The 25,835-nt window shown below is 38.7% G+C and overlaps 1 protein-coding gene across 9 annotated transcripts in view; it reads left to right on the forward strand.

The window, feature by feature from the left end:
- The window catches only part of LOC114036074 (cytidine monophosphate-N-acetylneuraminic acid hydroxylase), a 109,830-nt gene that overhangs the window by 45,367 nt on the left and 38,628 nt on the right, over window positions 1-25,835 (forward strand). For all 9 annotated transcript variants that reach the window (XM_027852471.1, XM_027852470.1, XM_027852473.1 and 6 more), the window contains 7 exons: window positions 2,775-2,965; window positions 7,488-7,635; window positions 12,818-12,899; window positions 14,734-14,871; window positions 16,896-17,031; window positions 21,441-21,581; window positions 25,506-25,680. In XM_027852471.1, the coding sequence (XP_027708272.1) occupies window positions 2,775-2,965; window positions 7,488-7,635; window positions 12,818-12,899; window positions 14,734-14,871; window positions 16,896-17,031; window positions 21,441-21,581; window positions 25,506-25,680 (1,011 nt within the window). The remainder of the gene's footprint in view (window positions 1-2,774; window positions 2,966-7,487; window positions 7,636-12,817; window positions 12,900-14,733; window positions 14,872-16,895; window positions 17,032-21,440; window positions 21,582-25,505; window positions 25,681-25,835) is intronic.

Below are 25,835 nucleotides of genomic sequence, written 5' to 3' on the forward strand. Positions count from 1 at the left end.
AATTAATACACTATCTATTCATGCCTCCAGCTTTTCCCAGACTTAGACAGACTTAAATTAGTTTATTACCATGGCTTTAAACCTAGGAGATGTAGGACATAGTCATTCTCATTCCTAGGATAAAGCTTCACATCCTGAACCTGACTGATAGTTTGCGGCACTGAGATGTGGCTTCGTCAGAACCCCCGACATAGGCAGAAGCTGCTGTGATTGTTTTGTTTTCCTGCTGGTTGCTCTGCTAGGGCCATACCTCCAACCTCTCTTACCTCACTGCTCATCTCTGCAATCAATACTAACCCAAAGACATCACAGTCTTATGGATATGATATGAGATATGATCTTACAAATCCTGTTACTTGTGTATTTTTAAAAGCATCTAACTCAGTAGAACAAAATGCAAAGACCACCCTCCCGCAAAGTGTCTGCTGTATCCATGTAATATTTGAATTATACCACATTGTATAGCAAACACTTTGGAAGTAGCTTTGTTGAGGATTCTTCTAACTGTGGATGTCCCCAAGGGCTCTTACCTGGGCTCTCCATACTATTTTGCTTGCTAATCTCATCAGCTCCCATGTATCCAATTGTTGTTTCTATGCTGATGAATCTCACATTTGTTCTGCCCTGACCCCTCTCCTGAACTCCCATCTCACATCTCCAATTGATTATGAGACATCTTAAAGTGGATATCTCATAGACATCTTGAACTCATTATCTTTCCTTACAGATCCTGTCCCATTCATAACTTCCCTTTCACTGTCAATAAATGAATTAGTCAAGTTATTAAGGCCTGTTAAGTGCCAGGCATTGTACTTAGTGCTGGGGAGACAAAGAAAGGAAAAAGACAATCCCTCTTCTCAAGGAGCCCATCATCTAATGGAGCACTGTCTGATGCAAATAAGTATGAACCAACAAGCTAGCTACAGGATAAATTAAGAGATAATCAACAGAGGCAAGACAATGAATTAAGGGGGATCAGGAAAGACTTTCTGTAGAACGGGATTTTAGTTGGAACTTGAAGAAAGCCAGGGAAGGCAGGAGGCAGAGATGAAGAAGGAAACCATTCCAGGTGTGGGGGAGAGCCAGTGAAAACGCCCAGAGCTGGGTGATGGAGTGTTTTGTGTGAGGAACAGCAAGGAAGTCAGTGTCTTGAATCGAAGAGTATGTGGTGGTGCTAGTTCTGTTGCTGATATATAAAGTATAAGAAGACTGGAAGCTAGGAGGTAGGGTGAAGGAGTCCAGATCATGAAGGCCTTTGCATACCCAATGGAGAATTATTTATTTGATCCTGCAGGTGATAGGGAGCCACTGGAGTTTATTCAGTAGGAGAATGACATAGTCAGATCTGTACTTTAAGAAAGATCACTTTGACATCTGAGTAGAGGAAGGGCTAGAGTAGAGAAACATTTGTGGCAGAGAGACCAGGCTATTGCAATAGTCTAAGCATGAGGTGGTGAAGACCTACACCTGGGTGGGGGCAGTATGAGAAGAGACAAGGGGATATATATGAAGGATATAAGGAAGGTAAAATTGACAGGCCTTGGCAACAGATTGTATCGGATATGGGGGGTAGGGGTGGTGAGAGAGTGCAGAGTCTAGAATGACACTTAAGGCTGTGAGCATGGGTGACTGGGAATATGGTGGTACCTTCAATAAGAATAGGGAAGGTAGGAAGAAGGTAGGGTCTGGAGGAGGAGAGAAGAAATAGTGAGTTCATTTTGCAATATGTTGAATTCAAGCCAGTTCAAAAATATCCAATAGGCAGTTGGAGATGTAGGACTAGGGGTCAAGAAAGAGGATAGGGCTGAACAAGTAGATATGAAATTGATTTAATTATAAATATATTAATGTATTAATTAAAATATGTATTAACAATTTTAATACATGGTTGTTGAATTGAAATAGTTGAATTTATAGAAAGAAACAGATAAGAATGACAAAGGATGAGAAGACATGGAGTAGCTATGATTTGTATTAGGGCAAAGAATGTCTATACTGTCTTTTCTTATGCTATTCCCTATTCATGTATCTATTAATCTAGAAGAGTAACCTGGGGCTCAAAATTGCTATTGTAGCCAGATAAGACTTTACACTACCTATTTGTGGGGGCAGTTCCCTGAACAAACCTATCAACTCTCACTATAATTGGTACTGACTCAGTTCATTATTATTTCTCCCCAGGTTTATAAGCATTCTAGTAGGTATGGATATATCAGAGATTACTAACTTTGCACAAATTATCTCTCTGGCTCATTCTCTACCTCAGCTTGAGTTGAAGAAAATCTCTCCTTTTTGGTTAATTTTCCCTCTCTCAAAGTTTGCACTTTTAGGCTTGGAAACAAATTATCATAAATGCTCATACACTTTAATAGCAACTTCAAGTACTATAGAAATTCAAATAAGTATCTTAAGGAACAGACTTCTGCAGCAGGTTGTGATTGGGGGGGTTAGGGAGTAGGTAGAGGGGTTCCCAGTCAATGATCCAAGAATGCATGGAAAAGGTAGACTGCATTCTGGTAGTCTTTTTTTTCCTATGTGTAATCTTGGCTGGTAGGCCTTTTCTTGGGATTCCATTTTGGCTTCCCAAGACTTTAATTTTCTATAAAAACTCCTTGTCTTTCACTCGACTTTTAAGGTTTCATCAGATCATATAAAGAAATATTGTCCACTAACATGACACTTACAGCAAGCTCAGCCTAAGTGATTCATTCATTGATGAGCAATAAAAGCTAATAATTTTCATGTCTGTTTTCTTTGTCTATTTACCTTTCTAGATAACATACCTCACCCATGCCTGCATGGATCTCAAATTAGGAGATAAGAAAATGATATTTGACCCTTGGTTAACTGGTCCTGCCTTTGCTAGAGGATGGTGGCTGCTTCACGAGCCTCCTTCGGATTGGCTAGAGAGGCTGTGCCAAGCAGATCTCATTTACATCAGTCACATGCATTCTGATCACTTGAGGTAATCCCGGAAGCCAGTAAAAGAGTTAATCTGTCCTTTGGACTTTGAGAATCAGTCAAACCTTAAACATATTTTCAGTTACTTATGTAGCTGCTGCACACTCTCAATGGGATTCATCTTGGATGAAATTGTAGGCCACAATAATGATATCCTATAGGTGTATGATACCATTATGCTTTTTGACAATAATTTTACATGTATTTTTCTCTCTGTGAGAGAGGGTAGAGAAGAAGGAAAGGTGAGGCATGTCTGGAGCAGATGAAAGCGTTCTATCTCTTGACTCAGAGGAACTCCGATCAAATCTAACCACTGACATTTACTACTTGTGTGTCCTTGGGTACATCATTTAATTTCTCTGGGTCTGTGAAGATAATTTTGATACCCCTACTCAATTTAGTCAGTATTTACTCAGATCATTGTGATTTAATGCATATCAGTGATTGTATTGATAATTATATTATTTGTTATTGATTTATAGGGTATAGATTTATACTGTATCAGGTCTGTTATAAGGATTATATTAGCTTGTGTTTCTGTGTTAGTACCTCTTTTATGAGAGAAAAAATTTTCCCTTCTCCCTTTTCCTTCTCCCAGTGCATCCCTCTTTCTCACCCCTTCATTTTTTTTTTTAGAAATCATTCCAATGGACTCACATCCATGCTTTTTGTCTATATAAACTCATTTTAACTGTCCTAATATTGATAAAGTTCTTAGGAGTTAAAATCTAGAAGGATGCTGATAGGCTAGAGTAGTGTATTAAATTGGGCAAAATGAAATTTAATTTGGATAAATACAAAACTTTATACTTGGCTTCAAAAACTCATCTTCATGAGTATAGAAAGGTGTGAGAGTAACTAAAAAACTCTCATGGGAAAAAGGGTATCTGGGGCATCTGGTTTCTCTTCATCTCTCCTTCTCATTGTCATATTTGCATTTCAGTAGCTTTTGTACTATGCCATTGCGCAGAATAGAAAGGTTCTTTTGCTAAGAAATAGATGCAAAATTATCCACTTTCTTCACTGGATTTGTATGAAAACTGTGAATAAGGTAAACTCAAAGAGGAGGACCTGAAAAAGGATGGGACTGGACTTATAAAGAATATTTGGTGTCATGATCTATATATTTGTCAAAGGCTAAACTCCTTTGTAGCACACCCTGGTAAGAAGGATATCCCACAATTTTAGGAAGTAAGGTACAGACATAAAGAGACTTGTTGAAGAAATTGACCCTGCCATTTTTTTTTTTGGTGTGCATTGTATTAAAAAGGTCATTTATAAACTGTTGCTTTAAACTTTAAAAAAAAATCTAGTGACTTTGGTGAACCTACAAGTTATTTTATGAGGCAACAGTGTGACATGGTAATAAAAATATTTATCTATCTTAGGTTGCATTAAGAATCATAGTGTCCAAATCAAGGAAGGTAATAATTGCACTGTGTTCTGTCTTGGTCTGGAACACTATGTTCCCTTCTGGGCACCATATTTTAGGAAGGACATCCTGAGTATCTAGAAGAGGGAGACCAGAAAGGTGACAGGGGTGGAGAAGGTACATGTGGAGATCAGCTGAAGGAACTGGGAATGTTTAACCTGGAGAATGGAAGACTGAGGGGGGACATGATAGATATTGGTAAGTCTAAGAAGAGTTGTCATGTGGGAGAGATAGGACTTATTCTAATTGACCTCAACAGGCAGGACTAGTAACAAAAAGTGGAAGCTGCAAAGTCTCTGATCTAGGCTCTTAGAGCTGTTTAACAATGCAACAGACTCACTTGGGAGGCATTAGGTCCCTCTTTGCTGGACATTTTCAAGGAAGACTGGGAATGGTACTGGAGATGTAATTCTTGATCAGGTTATGCATATTCAACTAGATGGCCTGTGAAATCAGGTCTTAACCTTAGATTCGATGATTCCATGGATTTTGTGACCACATCAATTTACAAAACCACCTCTTATGTGATTGCTATCTGTATTGGGGAAAGAAGTACTCATCTTGATGAAATTAGATATTTTGGAAGGAAGGATTTTTTAAGTACTGACTGTGTGCCAGGCATTGTGCTAAGTGCTTTACAAATATTATCTCATTTAATCCTTACAATAACCCTGGGAGGTAGGTGCTATTATTTTCATCTCTGTTTTATAACTGAGGAAAGTGAGATAGACAGAGGGTAAGTGACTTGCTCAGGGTCACACAGCTAATAAGTATCTTAGGCTGGATTTGAGCTTAGGTCTTCTAGGATTCTATTAACTGTGTCAGATAGCAACCAATTTTAAAGCATTTTTACCAGTTTTGAAGAAAATTACAGACAAGTTAGAACTCTGACATACCTATTTTGATCTTGTTGGCTCCTACTTGATCAAGATGGATTTTTGTTCTGAAAAGTCTTTGCTTTGAGAAAAGTTTGAAAAAAAAATCCAGACATGCTGGATTACGTGAGACAGTAGTATCCAAAGTCCACCTGCTTCTCACACTGTCCTGTTTTGTTGTAACTATGCCCTATAGAAACCCACAATAGAATTATGGAATAACTGGTTTCATAATTTGCATGCAATATAATAATAAAATATTGCAGCAAAGTTTAACAGGCTTATATAGGGATAAAGATATGATAACATGGTGGGGGAAGGCAGGAAGAAAGAAAATTGTTTTATCACACAGTTGCCCTGGGAAAGCACCAAAAGTGGTAAAGAGTGACCTGGACAGAAATAGATGGGAACACATCTAGAGTTTAACATCAGTTCCTTGCCTGGTCTCCAACAACAACAACAACAACAACAACAACAACAACAAAAACCAGAGCCCATTTGTAAGTGGGATCATATCCTTATTTTTAGTGGTATCACTATGGGATCATAGCTTTTGTATGTAGATTAGATCTGCCTTAGTCCAAACTAACAGGAGGAAGCTGTTGATTTTGTAAAACATAACAACCCCCTACCCCCCAAAATGAAGCAAAAAACAATAGGAAAAAAGCCAAAACTCTATATTTAAGAAATGAAAATTTAACATTTGAAGGTTAATTTTGTTGGGCATTGAATCTGTAAATGAATTTCACTGATGTTGATATTCATTGTGGTTAGTTTTATTTTGGTTCCTCCTGGGGACTGAATCAAAAATCTGTGTTATAGAAAACTTTCAGAGAAATAAAATGTTAAGTATTATGTATTAAGTATAAATATTAGTAGATGGAAGAAGATTTGGAGGTAGGGCAAGGATACCTGGAACTCTGATTTTGTTCATGTGTGGAACTCTCTAGTAGGAAAACACCTTTCACAGGTGCAGATCAACAGATCCTTTGGGACATCTCCTTTTAGCAGTTTAACAGGCCTCTGAGTGACTTGCCCACAGTCACACATCTTATATGTGTCAGAGGCAAAATTTGAACCAGGTTTTCTTGACTTCAAGGATGGGACTTTATGCCTAGGCTATACTATCTAACATTAAATAAGGTAGACATGGGCACTAATAAATAACATTGGTTAAATTAGTGAAAAAGAAATTATAATTCAGAATAGATTTCAATCCACATAACTTAATGAAAATCTCAGTCAGTTGAGTTGAAGAATATTTGTTGAGCACCTCTGATATGGAAGGCACTGTTCTGGTCACACCATCAAAATATTTTAATATATAAGAATTAATTCATGGCATCAAAAATTAAAGGACTATTTTAAAAACCTTATTCTCTTGAGGCCTGGGTTTGAAAGAGTGACTGATTTTACCTCATTGCCTTTATTTGATGCTAAAATTTTGCAGAGAAAGAAATCTTTTATGGCCACACATTGGACAACCAATAAGTATTTTCAGACTGAAAGACCTGTATCTGAAATGTCACAAATTCTGATTTGGTGAAGTTAAAATGAAGTTCCTATGATCATAGATTTAGAGCTTAAAGAGACTTTGGGAGTCATCTAGTCTAACCCCCTCTTTCTACAGATGAAGAGGCTGAGGGCCAGAGAGGCGAAATAAATTGCTCAGGTTCTATGATCTCAAGCTCACCCTTCTTGCCATTGCTCCACGTTGACATCCCAGGTTTGACTATGTTGTCTGGCTAATAATATTATCTTTACAATACGGCCAAAAAACAAATACAGATCTTTTAAAAGAAGTCTCTTCCAAAGTGAGGCTATCTTATGTGTCTTTCACATCTTAATCCATAGATGAAAATTTCCTCAGTCTTTTGTCCCAGCAGGCCTCTACTGCAAAGGAAAGAAGTTGAAACTGGGGTGATCTCCATTAGTAGTATTGGGATAAGGGCTAGTTTATATTGCCTATGAATGTATAAACCATGTTGACTCATGAATCCCAAGATAGATGATTTCTAAGAGCAGCATCTTCTTCCTGAAAACCTTTCTTGCTATTCCATTCATCTTATGTTTAGATATGAATTTTTTTTTCTGAAAAATGGAAAAAGAATCAGTTTTTACATGCCTATCCTCTGTAATAATGTATAGAAAGGAATGTTTTCTTTCTTGTGATAGATATTTCTGTGTTTCATCCTTTGCTCTTCTCTTCCTGAACCTAGCTATCCTACTCTGAAGAGGCTTGCTGACAGAAGACCAAACATTCCTATTTATGTTGGAAACACAGAAAGGCCTGTGTTTTGGAATCTGAAGCAGAGTGGTGTGGCATTGACCAACATTCATGTGGTACCATTTGGAACTTGGCAGAAGGTCAGACATTTTAGTCTTTTATACACTAAGATGCTTTTCAGAGAGGTTTCCATGAGGCAGTGATTTTAGAATAAACTGAATTAAAAATATAATTACAAATCTTCACCTGCTTCATGTTGTGTAGAAACAATCTCAACGTGAGTTTTAGTGTTGGGTAGAACCATATTAAATTAAGTCTCATCAAAGATGAGTTTCCTTTTTCCAAATCTGGACAATGAAAATTTATTCAAATTTTAGGGGACTTATTGACTCATCTTTCCTCAACTGCCAGCTCCTTGGATTATATCTCCTCCCTTTCACTCTTAATCATTGTGAGATTTCTTTTGTTTGCAGTTACTTTTTTCACCTCCCCACTTTCTATTTATTTCTCAACCACTCATAATCTGGCTTTTTTGTTCAGACAAATTTACAAGAATTTCTCTCTTAAATAGAATTAAATCATAATCATCCTATCAAATGGAATTTTCTCAATTATCCTCCTTAATTTCTCTGTAACATTGCATATAACATTGCTCATTCTTTAATCACTCAGTTAACACACATTTATTAAGCCCTTACTATACATTAGGTACTATGTTAAGCCCTGAATATATAAAGAAAAAGCAATAGTAGTCCTTGTCTTCAAGGAGTTTATATTCTAAAAGGCATACAATCTGCATAAATAAAAACATGCAAGATAAAAAAATTGATGGAAGGTGTCCTTAGAGAGGATGGTATCTTTAACTGGGGAAATAGGGAGGAAGAGAGAGACCAAAAAAGAAGATGGCGCTTGGGTTGAATCTTAAAGAAAATCACAGAATCTAAGAGTTAAAAGTTGGTAGGAATAGCATTTCCAGGCATTGGAAACAGTTAGTGCAAAGGCACAGAGATGAAGCGTCATGTTCAAGGAAAAGTAGACTGGTATGTCTAGATCATAGACTATAGAAAGGGAAATAGAATGTAAGAATATTAGAAAGGTAAGAAAGGGTCAATTCATGAAGAGCCTTAAATACCAAAGAGAAGACTTTATATTTGATCCAGGAGTTAGTAGGAAGCCACTGGAATTTAGTGAGGGGGCAGGGTAAGAGTTAATAATGACATTGTCACATTGTCACACCTACACATAAGGAAAATCAATTTGGTAGTTGAGTGGAGAATGCATTAGAATAAGGGTGATAGTTGAGGCAAGGAGAGCAAATTTAAAGGTTATTGAGATAATCCAGGTGAGAAATGATGAGAGCCTGAACTAGAATAGTGGCTGTGTTAGTTCAGAGAAAAGGGATGTATATGAGAGATGTTATAGAGAAAAAAGTTATAAAATTTTGGCAATTGATTGGATATGGGAGGATAAGCAAGAGAAAGAAGTTGAGAATAATACCTAGGCTTTGAATCTGGATTACTGGAAGGATGTTGGTGCCCTAAGGAAAATAGGAAAGTTCCAAAGAAAGAATGGTTTGAAGGGAAAGAAAGTGAATTCTGTTCTGGATATGTTGAGTTTGTGATGCCTACAAGTGTCCAAAAAGCAGTTGGTTCTGTGGGATTGAAGTTTAGGAGAGAGGTTATAGCTGTTCATAAAATCTGAGAACAATTTTCATAGAGATAATAATTGAACCCAGGGCAGCTGATGATATTACCAAATGAGAAAATATTGTAATAAGAGAGAGGAGGGCTTTGAGGACAAAGACTTAAGGAACACCAATACTTACTAGGTGTAATATAGATGAAGATCCAGCAAAAGAGACCAGGAAGGAGCAGTCCGGTAAGAAGAGAACAAAGGAGTAGTGTGACAAAAATCTAGAGAGGAGAGATTATCCAGGAGGAAGTAGATGTCAGCAGTGTCAAAGGCTGTGGAGAAGTCAGTAAGAATGAAAACCAAAAAGTGGCCATTAGGTTTGGAAATTAAGAGATCATTGGGAACTTCAGAGAGAGCAGTTTCAGTTAAATGGTAAGATTGGAAACCAGACCACATATTGTTTAGAAGAGAGTGAAAGAAAATGGAGGTACTGATTTTAGATAGCTTTTTCAAATTTATCTGAGGTCAGAAGAAATATTAGATGATTGCTGGCTGACATAGTAGGATCTAGTGTTTTGTTGTTGTTGTTGTTTTTTTAAGGAAGGGGCAATATCAACATATTTGTGGGGAGAAGAGAAATTGCAAGTAGATAGAGCTGAAAAATTGTGAGAGAGTGGAAATAATGGTGGAGGCAATCTGCTGGAGAAAACATGAGGGATGATAGAATTGCGGAAATTGTGTGAACCAAACTGACTCCGTCTTATAAAAGTGATTCCATTTTGAGACCTAAGTTTCATTTTCCTGTAAATTCTATCTTCTTGGTAATCATGGGAATTGAGTGACATACTATTTCACATTCAGAAAAGTCTACTGTTTCCCCTTCTCCCAACTCTGGAAACTCACTCATGTCTCTCCCAACTTGGAAAGCCCCTAATCTTTCCTCCAATTAGAATTCAGATTACTTAATCTTGCATTCTGATTTATAGTCTGTTAATTGTTTCCTTTTAATGCAATAAAAATTTATCTTCCCCCTGTTTTCTGGATCCAGTGCCAAGCTAAGAAGGCCTAGTCCCAATCTGTTATCTAATTGGCATGCACTGATAAAAAAAAAATCAATATTCTCAGAAACATGAACATTTGTTTCCTTAGTTATTTCAGATTTCACCCATCACAGGGGGTGGTATCAAGGACACATGTAGAGGGACTGGCCTTGGCAAGTAGAAGACCTCACTCCCTCCACATTAGAGAATGGAATGAAGGATGAAATAATGCAGATACGGGGTGAGGAGGAGGAATGAAGAGCAAACTTTTAATGAATTTTTAGAAGCATGAGGTAAACTCCTTAGCAGAGAGGGTAGGGAGAGAAGTATAGTGGGAGTTTCAAGGAAAAGAGGAAAGTTTTGGAGAAGCTGCTGTGATCAATAAGAACAGAAATACATTAGGGAAGAGTAGTAGAATTGCCTTGCTGTTATGAGGGCCTGGTCAAAATTAGCTAGCATAAAATTATAGTGGATTCAGTCAGCATGGTTTCATGATTTCTTTCTGGCAAACTGATTGAGGACTAGGAAAATAGGGTGTTTGAGGAAACATCAACATGTGTGTTGAAACCTACTGGAATGAGGGAAGGATTTGAGGTAGAAAGACTAAGCAAGGACTGAACTCAGTGAAGAAAGAAGAGGAATGTCCTGAAGGTGAGTAGATAATAGCTAACAGAATCTGGTTTAGGTGATAGATATGGATTGATTGACCCTTAATGGAAGAGAGGTTACTGAGTGATAGTAGTAGAAGGAAAATCTGGAAGTGTCATTGGGAAGCAAGGAATATTCCAATTCCCCCATCAGAATCATTGAGTTCAAGGGAATAAGCAAAAGTACAACCAATATCAGAAAGGGTGGTTGGGAATGCAGTTCCACAAGGGAGACAATAGACGGGAGGAGTGGAAAGAGGCTTAAGATGAAAGTAATGGAACAGACTTTCCAGAAGGCACAGTGGATGAAGGAGTCATACCTGGAGGACATTGAAGAGTAGGGTTGATGAAGATGGGAATGAGGAAGCAATTAGTTGAAGTTGGTAGATTGTTCTTTGGCAACTGTTTTGTGTTACATGGATAGGGAGAATAGGAAGGGATAAGAATGTATTAACCATTGGGAAATGAATCTAGATAGAGTAACAGCAAAGTCTGCTGATGAAGGCTGGGGATTATAAGATTCACAGACAAGCTGTGTCAGTACAGCTCAAACCATTGTGTTGTTGTGAATTGGGGAAAGCCTGTCAGGGTTGTGGCCCTCACTGCATTGTACTTGGGCTAGTTTGGAAACCTAGGGAAAAGACAGGAGGTAATTAATCCTTCAGTGGCTTGCCAAACTCAACTTTGCCAGTTAGAAGGGTCTGCTTGCTGTTATACTCTTGAGCCTGCTCAGAAGCCTAGCTAGGAGGCAGGAGGGGTTAACCTTCATAATTTTTCCTTCCTTGATTTTCATGACACAGATTGATTCTCCTCCAATGTATCTAACCATTTCTTTTCTAACTCTTTCCCCAAATGTAGATGTTCTCCAACAATTTATCTTCAGTCCCTTTCTCTCCTCTCTCTCACTTGTTGATTTTATTCACTATCAAGGCATTAACTACCTGTATGTTAGTAACTTCCAAATTCTGATCTCTAACCCCTCTCCCAGAATTCTAGTCATAAGATCATAAATCTAGAACTGGAAAGGACCTTAGAAGCCAAGTAGTACAATTGCCTCATTTTATCTATAGAAAACTGAGTCTCAGAAAGATTAAGTGATAACTTGCCCAAAGTCACATATGTAGTAAGTGGCAGAGATGGGATTTGAACAGAGGTCTTCTCGCCTAAACCTGCTTCTTTTCTTGACTTCTCTCTTCCTATTAATGGCACCACCAATTCTTATAATCACTTATCCTCAAACCATAGGGTCATCTTTGACTCCTCTTTTCCCCACATTCAATAAGCAGTCAAGTCCTACAGATCCTACCTCCAGAATGTCTTCCCATTATTTCTACTTCCACCCTAATTTAGGTCCTCAAAATCTCTCTTCTGGATTATTATGATTGCCTCCTGGTGAACTCTTCCATTCCCAGTGTCTTTCAACTCTGGTCCATCCTCTATAGCATTGCTAGAGTAACCTTCCTACATGTACCTCTGATCACATTATGTCCCTGCTCAGAAATTCCCAGCAGCTCCCCATTGCCTACAGATAACAGCCCCAAATTCCTTAGTCCATCATTTGAGAATTTACCCAACTATACCCCAGTCTACCTTATCTTCCCCTAGTTCACTACTCTCCTTCAGATACCTTTGTTTAGGCCATTTCCTCTGCTGGGATTGCTCTCTTACCCTATCTTTTTCTGTTGAAAATTTTACTCAAATACTTCTTCCTCTTTCATGAAAACTCCCCTGATATCCAGGGCTGATGTACTCTCTCTTTCTCTCTCCTGGATTTCCATAGTGCTTCTGTTACATACTTATCATACTCAACTTTGTATTTTATTTTAGTACATTTAATCCTTCCTACCAGGTTGCAGGGTCCTCAAGGGCAAGGACTTCATTTTTTTTTCACTCCCCTCAGGTTACCTGGCAAACAGTAGTAGGTACCTGATAAACAACTGTTGAATAAATGTTGAAAAGCCAAGCTGACACTCATAGATACTGTTGTTATTGTTTGATTCCAGGTAGATCGGAATCTTCGATTCATGATCTTGATGGACGGTGTTCACCCTGAAATGGATACTTGCATCATTGTGGAGTATAAAGGTATGGTATCCTTAAATGCTTTTCAAGCATGAGATATATTGTCTATAGAAAGTATCACAGGAACTTCATATAGATTTTAATCAAATGCAACCTTCCTCTGTTCTTTATTTTCCTAATTTTTATTGGGTGTAAGACATTGCAACCTTCCTCTATTTTTTTTCCTATATATGTATACAGTGGTGTACATTCTAATCTTAGCCCAAAGACTCCTTTGTTATAGTGGGCAGATATTCTGTGCAATAAAATCCTGATAATTGGATTTACTCCGCTGCTTAAGGTGTTAACTGTGCCTAGCTCTTTTATGTTTTGTATCAAACCTTTGGCATTTTGCCTTGTATGCTAAAATCAGTGACTAGCCCTTTTGTTTGACACTGTAAGTTTACTTCTATTTTTTGATATTTTTGAAAGGAAGAAAAAAGTATAACAGTATCATTTATATGTGGAAACTGAGGCAGAAAGATGGAATGATTTATTAAATCATACACATAGTAATGTGAATTCAAATGTGAGTAGGTTCAAATCCTTATCCAGGATTTGAAAATAGGCCTATTCTGACTTCAAGTCAGGGACTTTCCACTGTACCATATTGCCTCTTATTCTTATTGTTGTTACATAATTTTAAAACTCATATACAAACATTTATCAAGTACCTTCTATGTGCATAGCTCCGTTCTAGGTGTTAGAAAAAACAGAGATGAAAAAAATTATATAGTCCCTGCCCTCAAGGAGCTTACAATCCATCGGAGAGAAAGAAAAACAAGGATTTAATGAGGTAGACATGAAGATGACAGAGAAGATGGTTTGTGTCAATGCATGGAGGCAGAAGAGGACAAGATGAGATCATGGAGCTAGTAATAGCCCAGTTTCACTGGAACATAGATGATATGGAAGGACTGATTGGAAATAAAGCTGGAATGGTAAAGTAAGGAGGGATGAAGTGACTGAAGGCTGCAGTGGTGATGGAGGAGATGGTACCCCCTGAAAGAGAAGTGGACAGGGAGCTAAAGGCACATAAAAGAACCGCACGCTTCTGGATGATAGAAGTAGAATGATTGTGGGTGATAATGAGATCAAGAATATGACTATCTTTTGGCTGGATTGAGGTGAAGTAAAGACATTGGTGATGGGAGTTCAACAACTGATGAGCTGGGAAGCCAAGGCGTTTGAGGGATCATCCATGTTTATATAGAGGTGCCTAAACTCAAGGGCTAGGATTAAGATGGATAAGAAGACTAAGGTTCAAGTACTGAACCCTTGAGAAAGGAAGGAGAATGGTCTAGGGACAGAGAAGCTACCAGGATCACAATACACAAATTCCTCAGTCTGGCCTTTAAGGTTATTTGTAATCTGGCTCCAATGTACCTTTCCATTCTTAATTCACATTACTCTCATTCAAATACTGTGTCTTCCAGCAAGGTTGAATTACTAGTTGTTCCCTAAACTCCACATTCCATCTCTCCCTTCCACGCGTTTGCACAAACTATACCCCACGCAAAAATGGGAAGTAATCCCTTCTCATCTCTGCTGCTCAGAATCCTTATTCTCTGTTAAGGCTCAGCTCATCTGCCACCACATCCAGGAAACCCTCTTTGATACCTCTCTCTCTCTCTCCTTAGAGGACCTTGGGCGTCATAGCCCCGCAAGAGGAATGAAAGCTCTTAGTGGGTAGGGAGGAGTATTGTTGTCTTTGTTATTTTTTCCTCCTCTCCACACCTAGCATAATGCCCAGCACAAAGTAGACTCCTGATAAATGTTTGTTGAAATAACTATATTACATTAAGAATTACATGAAGGATTCAACCTTGAGAATCTTGCCCCTTCTGTTTTTGCCTAGGTCATAAAATCCTCAACACAGTGGACTGTACCCGACCTAATGGGGGGAGACTTCCTGAGAAGGTTGATCTGATGATGAGTGATTTTGCTGGAGGAGCATCCGGCTTTCCAATGACATTCAGCGGTGGAAAGTTTACTGGTAACTTACATTGTTAAGAAGTAGACACACGTACTTGCAAAAGGAACCTTTTGAGTGTATGTGTATATGGGATAGGAAAGGCCCAAACTTGGTTGGTCAACTTTGAATCAAGGCTGTTCACGCGCTGATGATGTCCTCCTCCTTGGTGAAATGTGACCTCTCATCACTACAGGATCACAGATTTAGAGCTGGAACCCAGATCTAGAACCTTAGGGACTAACCGGTCTAACCTCTTCATTGTACCGATGAATAAATTGACCCCCCCAAAGAGGTTAAAGGTCATACAGGTAGTAAGTGCCAGAGTCAGGATTTGAATTAAGGTCATCTGACTCCAGTGCTCTTTCCACTGTGCCACCATATGGTAAGAAAAAGAGAAATATAACATCAGTTCACAGCTGGTTTCAGGGGACACACATGTGTCATTCTCTCCACCCCCAATCCCCCCAAAGATAGCTATAGCTCAAAAGCAGAAGCACAAACCTTCCAACTAAAGCTGTTACAAATTTCTCCCTATTCCTTCCTCAGATGTACCCCCCTACACCCTAAAAAAACTGTTAAGGTCAGTTACCAAAGTAAAAGTTTCCTCTAAAACTCATAATTAGAAAGCATGGAACTCTTCTTCTCCTCTACCACCATACACACATGCACCTAGTAATCTATACCTAAAGATGTTCCAACTGTGAGTGGTTTGGCTCTCTTTTCTATAGCTTAGAAGTCAAAGCAAAGATTCCTCAGACCTTTCCTTAGATTCTATTCCTTTATTTCATTAAGTCATCCATCTATCCATTAATATATACCTACCATGTGCATCAACGGCACTGGGGGGTAGGGTATATACATATATATGTATATATATATATATATCATTCATATATCTATATATCTATATATATATGCCACCAAGAAGTTTCTTCTACTTTACTTATGAAATCAGAATTCAAGAGTTATAGTGTTCATCAGAATTAAGCATGCCATGCAGAAGTCTAGGACAGCACTGAATTAACAGTGAAAATCAGAGTCTGTATAGGACTCTGCCATCTGAGAATACACGCTCACCCAAAGACACCTGGGATTTCAATTCAATTAGATATTTATTTGTTTATTAATCATCCACTATAAACAATTTGAGAGGCAACATAACATAGTTGATAGGAAGCTGACTCGGTATCTAGGAAGACTGACGTTCAAGGTCTGCCTTGAACACCTACTATTTCACTGCATAATCGTTTTTTTTCCAGTCCAAAAACTGGTTCATAATCTTTCATCATGTAATCGTCGCGTGGTATAATTCTGTTCGTCATGCTGCTTAAAAGGTAAACAGAGCAACAATGTATTCACCAGTGGTGTATGGAGACACACTTATTTCTAGTGCATTGCAAGTCTGGAGCCTAGAATTCTCAGCACATGCACATTGTCTATGTGTAAACAAAACAACTAAAGCCCAGTTGCACTGTTATTATTATATTATATATTATATTATTATATTAAGCACCCTTCCTTGGAATCAATATGCACATGGGTAATTAAGAGTTGCAATGACAAAATAAACACATCTGATATGAGTGGTGCTGAAGACAGTGTCAGATAACGAAACCAATGATAGCAGCACAGAATCTTCAGACGCAGAAGATTACATTTTTTAAGTCCGTACTTCACAACACTGTGGTAAATTTTCTCAAGTGTAATATTTTGACTATAATGCACAAATCAATAACAACTGTGTTAACTTTATTTTTCAGACTGGAAAAATGTTCGCTAAACTGTCACAAAGAAAGCGTTGATTTGTGCTATTCGTTATTAACATATACCCACGAGTATTCTGTGCACCCTAATCTTGCACCAAAGACAGTTTAGTAATAAATGATTTTTAAGTAATACCAGCACAGGTGTTTTTTTAAAACTTCACATAATAGTCACTTCTGCCATTCATCTATTTTTACCTTCTGAAATGATTTAAAACTGCAATCAGCTATTAGAATTATGATTCTTACAGTAAAGAATTATCAAAACTCTTGTCATTTCAGAGGAGTGGAAGGCCCAGTTCATTAAAACGGAGAGGAAGAAACTCCTGAACTATAAGGCCCAGCTGGTGAAGGACCTACAACCCAGAATTTATTGCCCTTTTGCTGGATATTTTGTGGAGTCCCACCCATCAGACAAGTATGGCTCAGCATTGTATTCAACATCATTTCCTATGAAGTTTTATACCAAGGGGTAATGAGTGACTCAAAGTGAAAGAGCATGGTATAGTGGAAAGGGTATTGAAATTGTAGCACAGAAAATCTCATTTCAAATGCTGGCTTTTCCGTTTGCTGTTTCTCAGGCTGTCAGTTTTTTCACCTGTAAAACAAGGGAGTTAGGCTAGATGACCTCTAAGGTCCCTTCCCACTCTGCATTTTTTGACCCTATGGCCCTAAATGCCACAGAAACCATGAAGAACATGATTAATATAAGAAGATTGCTTAAGGAGTGACCTGAAAAAAATACACAGTAACAAAAACTAGCCTTGGCAGCCAGGGAGACTACTGCTAAACTTGCCAACAATTTATTATATCAAGAGAGCTTAGCATGCAGAGCTGCAAAGACTTTAGCCGTCATCTATTCCTCCACTAAAAGCCTCTTTAGATTCTTCAAAAATGAGAAAAATAACTCAGGGGAGTGATCCAGGAAATGCCCAGTCTAGTGTGGAAAGATCATTAGATCTAGAATCAAACAAACTGGTTTTGATTTTAATTCTGTTCCTTCTTATTTGTGTGAAAGTCACAAATTTTTGAAGTGGCTTTCTAAGAGAGGAAATGTTTTCTTGGGTGTGGTGTTATTGAATGTGTTATGTGGAACATGTATGATGCTGCTTGCATCCCTTTAAGCTCTCAGTCAGAAAGAGGTAAAATAAAAATCCTCCCAGACCATGCCTGATAGCTCCAATTAGCTCATTCTTCTAAGGGACCCCCAAGTTCAAATTTTATTTTCTGCTAAAGAAAGTTGCAGGATCACTTCTAAAACTAAACTGTAGCTCAACAGACCCAAGGAACATCTTTTAGCCATAACTGCAGAGTCTCAGCATAGTCTATGAAGTATAAAACTCCTCAAGGTCATTTCTCCCCTCTTCCCATACACTCACACACCCCCACTCTGATCTCAAGTAAGGACATGCCCATAGACAAAGGGGACAAATTCATTTTTGGGCTCACAAACTATTTTCAACAATACAGGATAAAAAATAGGCTAGATTTTTAACAAAAAAAATTTTTTAGCTTCATCTAAATGGTTAGGAGAGAGGAAAGAAAAGATATGGACAAAGTGGGAAGAGTACACAATTGCTCAGGCTTTTATTCCAGTCCCTTCTGCCTGCCATGAGTGATGACACTGGCAATCCCAGAGGGAGCCCAGTTATTCTAAACATCTCCCTCCCCAAGTTGAACAGTCTTGTCAACCATGGCTTCCAACTCTCTTCTCTCCTCCTAAATCTGTCTTCCACTCAAGTTCCTTGTGCTAATAGCACAAAGCTGTTTCCTCTCTTTTGTGAGTCCAGTGTGACTGCTCTGTGCAGAAGGGGTACACCTGTCTGATCTCCAGCCGTAGGGGAGAAGAGAAGCAAGGCCTTTCTCTGACCAGGCCTTCTATCTCTTATTGCACGTGTTCCCCAGGGGAAGGTTGCTAGGGGCATTCTATCTGTGCCAGCACAAAGACAACACGCTGTTGCCAGTCAGATCTCCCTCCCTCTATGTGGAGAGCTTCCGGTTTGATGAGGAGCAGACTCCCTGTTGCCCTCAGACCTTCTATCTCCTGCCTTGATATCTCTTGTTTGATCTCTGGTCTCCCCTTGGAAAGAGTATCACATTCCCCTCATTGGCAAACATTCTCACACCTGGTCATACACTGCACAACTTAGTGATTCTGAACCCCTCCAAACTCTATACCCTACCCCTCACCACCAAATTCCTTCTTCCCATTCTCCTTGACTCTCCAACGCCAAAGTCCAAACCGAACACCATCCACCCCTTCTCCTGAGCCCTCTGGAATGCCTGTTGCATAGGTAACAAACTTCTTTCCATCTTAAATATTTTCCTCTCCCACTCCTTTAATCTTCTAGCAATCACTGACACCTAGCTCCTCCTGAAGATTCAGACAACTTTACAATATTGGTTGCACTCTTATTCTTCTTAGCTCCCTGATTAAGGAGGGAAAGTTGGAATACTCCTTGCTCCTTGTTACCACTTTCAGGTTCTCCCCCTGCCTCCATTCATTCAGTGAGCTCGCCTCCTTTGAGGTTCATGCAATTTATATCTACCACCTAATCAAAATCCTGGTAGCTGTGGTCTACAGAACTCCAGGTCACCTTCCTTCCATCCTCAATAAATTTAGTACCTGGCTCACAATTTGTCTCTCCTCCCCAATTCCTGTCTTTATATACAAGGACTTCAATATACATATTGACACTCCATCAGACATTGAAACCACTTTGTCTGTTCCTCAACCAATTCACTTCCCATGACCTACTCCTCTCCCTCACCACAACCACACAAACATCAGATGATCTCCCCCTGTCCCCACCTCTCAGCTAAGAACCTTTCCTCTTATATTGTACAGAAAAAAATTGAGGCCATTTACCATGAGTTCCTCTTCCCTCCTCCTCATTTCATATCACTTAGATGCTTTTTGCCATTATCTTCTCCTTCACCCCTGTCTCACATGAAGAGATGGCTTTACTCCTTACTGAGGCCAACCCCTGTACCTGCACAATTAGCTCTATGCCATCCCATCTTCTTGAACAGGTTATCCCCTCTCTCATGCCTACTCTATCACTTATCTTCAATTTCTCCTAGTCTAGTGACTGTTTCCATACTGCCTGCAAACATATTCATGTCTTCCCCATCCTCAAAAAACCTTCACTTGGTCCTTCCATTCTACAGCCTTCCATTCCACCTGTCATTCCATATCTCTTTTGCCCTTTGTAGTTAAACTCCTTGAAAAAGCTGTTTGTAATAGATTTTCTCTCTTCTCACTCCCATCTTTATCCCTTTCATCTGGCTTCCAACCCTGTCATTCTACCAAGACAGCTCTGTTCAAGGTTACCAATGATTTGGATTCCCAAATGCCTTTTCTCAGTTCTCATCCTCCTTCATCTCTTTGTAGCCTTTGACATCGTTGATCATTCTCTTCCCTCTAGGTTTTCAGACTACCACTCTTTCCTGGTTCTCCTCCTACCTATCAGACTATTACGTCTCGGTCTCCTTTGCTGTATCCTAATGCAGGTCACACTCTCTAACCCTGGGGCTTTGTCCAGGGCCTTCTTCTCTTCTATTTCTATATTTCTTCACTCAGTGATCTCATCAGCTTCCATTGATTTAATTACCATCTCTATGCTGATGATTTTCAAATATACCTGTCCTGCCCTAACCTCTAATCTTGCATCTTCAGTTGCCTTTCAGATATCTCAAACTGAATGTCCAGTAGACAACTTAAACTCAATTATGTCCAAAACTGAACTCATTATCTTTTCCATTAAGTCCTTCCTTCCTCCTAACTTTCTTACTACTATAGAGAGGAACACCATCCTCCAAGTCCCTCAGGTTCACAACTTAGGTGTTATTCTCTGCTCCTCACTATCCCTCATCCCTCATATTTAATCTGTTGCCAAGGCCTGTCATCTTTGTGACATTTCTTCAATATACCACCTTCTTTCTTCTAACATTACTACTGGTACAGGTCCTCATCACTTCACACCTGGACCATTGCACTAGTCTGCTGGTGGGTCTGTCTGCCTCAAGTCTCTCTCCACTCCAATCCATCCTCCATTCAGCCACCAAAGTGATTTTCTAAAGCACAGATCCATCTATGTCAACCCCTACCCCCACTCCATATGTAGATTATTCTCTATATATCTTATTTTTACATAGTTGTTTTCATATTGTCTTCTCTATCAGGCTGTGAGCTCCTTGAGAGCAGGGACTGTCTTTTGCCTTTCTCTGTATCTCTAGCACTTAGCACAGGAGGCACTTAATAAATACTTACTGACTAACTTATTCAGTTCAAACTGCTATGGCAGCGTGGTATAATGGAAAAGGCCCTGGATTTATAGTCAGAGGGCTTGGGTCCCATCTTTGCCACTGTCTATAAGATTTTGAGCAAGTTTAGGTACGGGTTAGATTTATAGCCTCTGTGGCCCCTTCCAATTCAAAAATTCTCTGTCCTAGATTCAAATCCTTGCTCTCTTAATCACTAGCCATGTGACTTTGGGACAGTCACTTATCCTCTGTAAGCCTCATTTTCCTCATTGGTAAAGAGGTTGAACTAAATTATTCTTCCTTCTAGGTTTCTTCTAGCTCTCAATATATGATCTTATGACCATGTGATTACAATGGACAATAGAAGTTTAGTACAACCACAATTAATAAAATTATTAGGAGTCTTCCCTGTTTAGAGACATTAGCCCAAGGGTATCTTTCAAAGGAAAAAGATTTTTTGAAAGAAATAAAACAAAACTTTTTTTCTGTGATAATACTAATCTACCAGTGTAAGTCAGTACATTAGTTCCTTCACTGAGAGAGTGTGTTACTCATTCACAGGTACATTAAGGAAACAAATACCAAAAATGACCCAAATGAACTCAACAACCTCATTAAAAAAATCTCTAATGTTTCTACATGGACCCCTCAGCCTGGTGCTGTACTAGACCTGGGGAGAATGCTGAAGGATCCTACAGACAGGTAAGATTTAAAGTACTAACAGAGTGGGGAAAAACCCATTATTGATACTAGCATTGAGTCATAGCTCATCTACTACGACAATCGCAGATCAGTAACAATCACTTTCTCAGTGGCTCTCATGATCATAATAATAGTAATAATAGTAGAGATTAATATTGAGTGTAGTAGATATAGCACTGGGTGGGCATTAGGAAGACTCATCTTCCTGAGTTCAAATCTGGCCTCAGACACATACTAGCTGTGTGACCCTGGGCAAGTCACTAAACCCTGTTTGTCTCAGTCTTCTCATCTGTAAAATGAGTTGACGGAGGAAATGGCAAACCACTCCAGTATCTTTGTCATGAAAATTTCAAACGGGGTCATAAAGAGTTGGACATGACTGAAAAATGACTGAACAACAACAGATTACAGTTACGAAGTGCTTTAAAATCATCATTTTATTTGACCTTCCCAATGAACTTGTGAATTAGTACAAATGTTATCTACATTTTATGGATGATGATAAAGGGAATCAGAGAGGTTTAATGACTTTATCCAAGTCACACAGCTAGTAAGAAAGACAGCCAGACTTTGAGCCCAAGTAATCTACCTTAGGTTGGCTTTCTCCTCTATGCCATGATTCATTCATTCATCTGACAAATATTTATTAATTGCATAGTACTGTGCTGGGTCTGGCATTGTCATATTTGACACATGGTCCAATCTACCTAATAAGTATGTATAATGTGATTACTACATTCAAGACACTGTATTGGGTGCTGGGAGCACAAAGACAAAATGAAAAACAGTGCCTGGCCTCAAGGAATTTTTATGGCTATGCCATCTTTTGGATTAAGTTAGAAGGTCTCTAGGGATCTCAGAGACAGACATTTGAAGAGGTACTTTTTCTCATTCATAGATCATAGGACTTAGAGCCATTAGACACTGAATGACTATTTAGTCGCACCCCCTAACTTTACAGATAAGCAAACTGAGATCATTTGAGGTTAGGTGACTTGGTTAAAGCCATACGACTAGAAAGTAGAAGAAGCTGGGATTCAAACCCAGGTCCAGTAATTCCAAATATGGGTTATTGTTGTTGTTGTTGTTTTTAGTACACATGACCAGGTTTCTATGTCAATGTGATTATTATCCTACTACTTGCATTCTTAAGCATGCATTGCTTCAGACCAACACCATTTTCCCAAGTCAGGTCCAACAAAGAAAGGAGAGAAGCAATGATTCCAGCACCTGCTACATAGCAATAATGATAACTGGCACATGCACAGTGCTTTACAATGTACAAAGCATTTCATATAACATTATCTTATTTGAGTTCATTGATTAAATATCCCTTAGCACAATAGAAACCAGGCTTGAAATAATAATAATAATAGGTAATATTTATAATAATATATTATATTATAATAATTGTGTTATAAAATTATATGTGTAACATGTTATACATTATAGAATAATAATATTATTATAAATAACATTTATGATAACATTTACTTACTGTGTGTCAAGCACTCTGCTAAACTCTTTACAATTATTATCTCATTTTATCCTCATACCAACCCTGGGAGATAGGTGCTATTATTATCCCCATTTTACAGATGAAGAAACTGAGGCAAACAGAGGTCAAGTGACTTGCCCAGGATCACACAGCTAGTGTCTTAGACCAGATTTGCAATCAGGTTTTCCTGACTCAAGGCCTGGTGTTCTATCTACTATACCACCAGCTGCCTCAATATTATAATTCTGTTCATATTTCCAGCATGATTCTCTTCTAGCTTCTCATGCCACTGTTAGGCTTGTACTAACAACATAATGAGAAATATATGTACCCTCAACATGCATTTTTATAAAATAAAAATTTTTGCAAAGCATTCCTCCAAGCCTTTAATAGCATGTGCATTTTTTAAAATCCCAAACCAGAATTAGACTCTTAGCCTTTAGAATTCATTCATACCTATTATTCTGTTTGTAGAAATATCTGATTAAATTGGGTATAGGTGTCTCCATAAAATGCTCTACATTCATAGTCAATTCTAAACTGTCTACCCTGAGGGAGGTAAGCATTAAACAGGTGTGATGGGAATCTTTCATTTCTTCCTAATTACATTTTATTATGCCATTTGTCCTGTATATCTGGCTGACTCCTGAAACCTGTTTCCTATGAATATTAACTTCACTTGGCTAAAAAAAGATCTGACTCATGGAATAATAATATTAAGGGAAGACTTTTGACATTCCTAAGAGAAGAAACCAAATGAGAGGAAGAAGGGAATATAGCATCTTTAAACCTCACTGCCCCCCCACCAAAAAATAGATTTTATTTGTGGAAAAACTTACCCGAGCAGAGGCTTAGTGACATGTAAATTTTTTCCTATCAAATAGCTCATTGTGTGTCAGATGAGATTGCTAGAGCTAATAGTTCTTGCTCCACATCCCCTATACTCAAAATATGGTATTTTCCTTATAGCAATTACTTCCTATTCACTCAATGTGACTCAGTAAAATTGCTACTGGTAGAGACTACGTATCACTGAGTAAAATTTCCTTCTTCACTCTGCACAGTAGGAACAATGGTGTTGACTCCTCATCAGTGAGGCGGGGTGCAGACAGGTGGCAGTGATTGGGGCAATGAGCAACAACAGAAGGAAAAACCCATCTCAGAAAAAGAAGGCATGGGTCCAGAGTCATAATCCAAGAAACTAAATAGAAAAAAGGGGACAGGTAAAGCCAGAACTCAAATCTAAGACAAAGGTTGCAAATGGAGTTCATTACTATAATATAAATCTGGGGGATCAATTTGGAGGTAAGGATAGCATACTGTGAAAGAGAGTAGTATGTACTGGAGAAAGGATAATTTAGTTGCCTCCACATTTTCTCCCTCAAGTAGTATTCTGTTGTGGTGTTGACATGATAATTATACCCTTTCATCTTTCTGTTGCATTGACCTTGCTGTCGTTCCGGGTGTCCATCTCTACCTCCAGAATGCCTCCCTGGAACTCAAGGCTATGACTTGTTAAAATAGCATGGGATGAAAGCCTTGACTAATTTTAGGACACACGTGTACATCATAGGGTGGTCCAACAGGGCGGTAGGGTACTGGTACTATATGGTAAGATTGTCTAGGGCTGGGCGAGTTGGGTCATAGTTATCGCTCCTCACTCCTTTTCTTGACAAAGTGAGCCCAACAAACCTCTTCTGCTAGCTCTTCTTCCTTCAGGGACCTCTACAGGAACCATTTCCCAAGACCCAGATTAAAAAGTAGATCTGGTCAGCTAGAATTTATATGTCTGGGATTAGACTAATCTCATAGTTGTAGGATTCATGTAGGGGCAATTTTTATGCTTCTGACAGTTCTAAAAATATGCTGAAAGTTCTAGTCCTGGGGAGGGAATTCTGGTTAGGGAGTCATAGTTGGACAAACGTGGTACATATCTATTTCTAGCAAAGTTTCCAGTCAAGTTAAGGGTGGTATATGATCTATTAAGTGTCTCACCAGCAGCTGAATTATACAATGCTAGCCAGGGGATCCCTAGCACCACTCAGAAAAGTAGAGAGAAAATTATTCTCAAGATAATGATTTCACAATTTTTCCCTCCCTTTGCCATTTGGGGATCGGTTTCCTAAATCAATGGTCTGAAAAACAAAATGAATGTCTATTGCTTTGACCATTACCAGGGAGGAACAGGATTGTAGAAGTACTCAATATCTCCCATAAAGTTCTCAGAGACCTACAGGGCCACCAGTTCTGGGATCCATAATGTCAGGTGGTTTGACAGTTTGATTTTGAGGGTCAAGGACAGATGGACTTTTTTGTTGCTTCCTCTCCTCTCTTGTCCTTTCCTCTCCCCCTCACCCATCTCCTCCCTCCCCAAAACCCCACCACTCGTCCCTTTCCTCTCTCTTCTCTCCTCACCTCCCTCCCAGCAAGAGCATCATAAACCCTCCATCTGGGACTAAGATTTATAAAGATTCTTGGGACTTTGCACCATACTTGCAAACACTGAATGACACTATAGAAGATGAAATCTTTCTTCACTCATCCTGGATAAAAGAGTACTTCACTTGGGCTGGATTTAAGAATTACAATCTTGTGATCAGGGTATGGTAATAAGGAGTGCTATGATGTATCTTCTGTTTTCTACTAACTTTTATTGTGCTTTATATAGTTTACATTAGTTTATAACACCCTGATTTGTTTTTGACTAAACATTTCTTGTACACTGCACCCAGTTCCTTATGACCAGGATAGCTTCC

This window comes from Vombatus ursinus, unplaced genomic scaffold (assembly GCF_900497805.2).
Source record: "Vombatus ursinus unplaced genomic scaffold, bare-nosed wombat genome assembly UNPS02009573.1, whole genome shotgun sequence".
NCBI classification, from domain to species: domain Eukaryota; kingdom Metazoa; phylum Chordata; class Mammalia; order Diprotodontia; family Vombatidae; genus Vombatus; species Vombatus ursinus.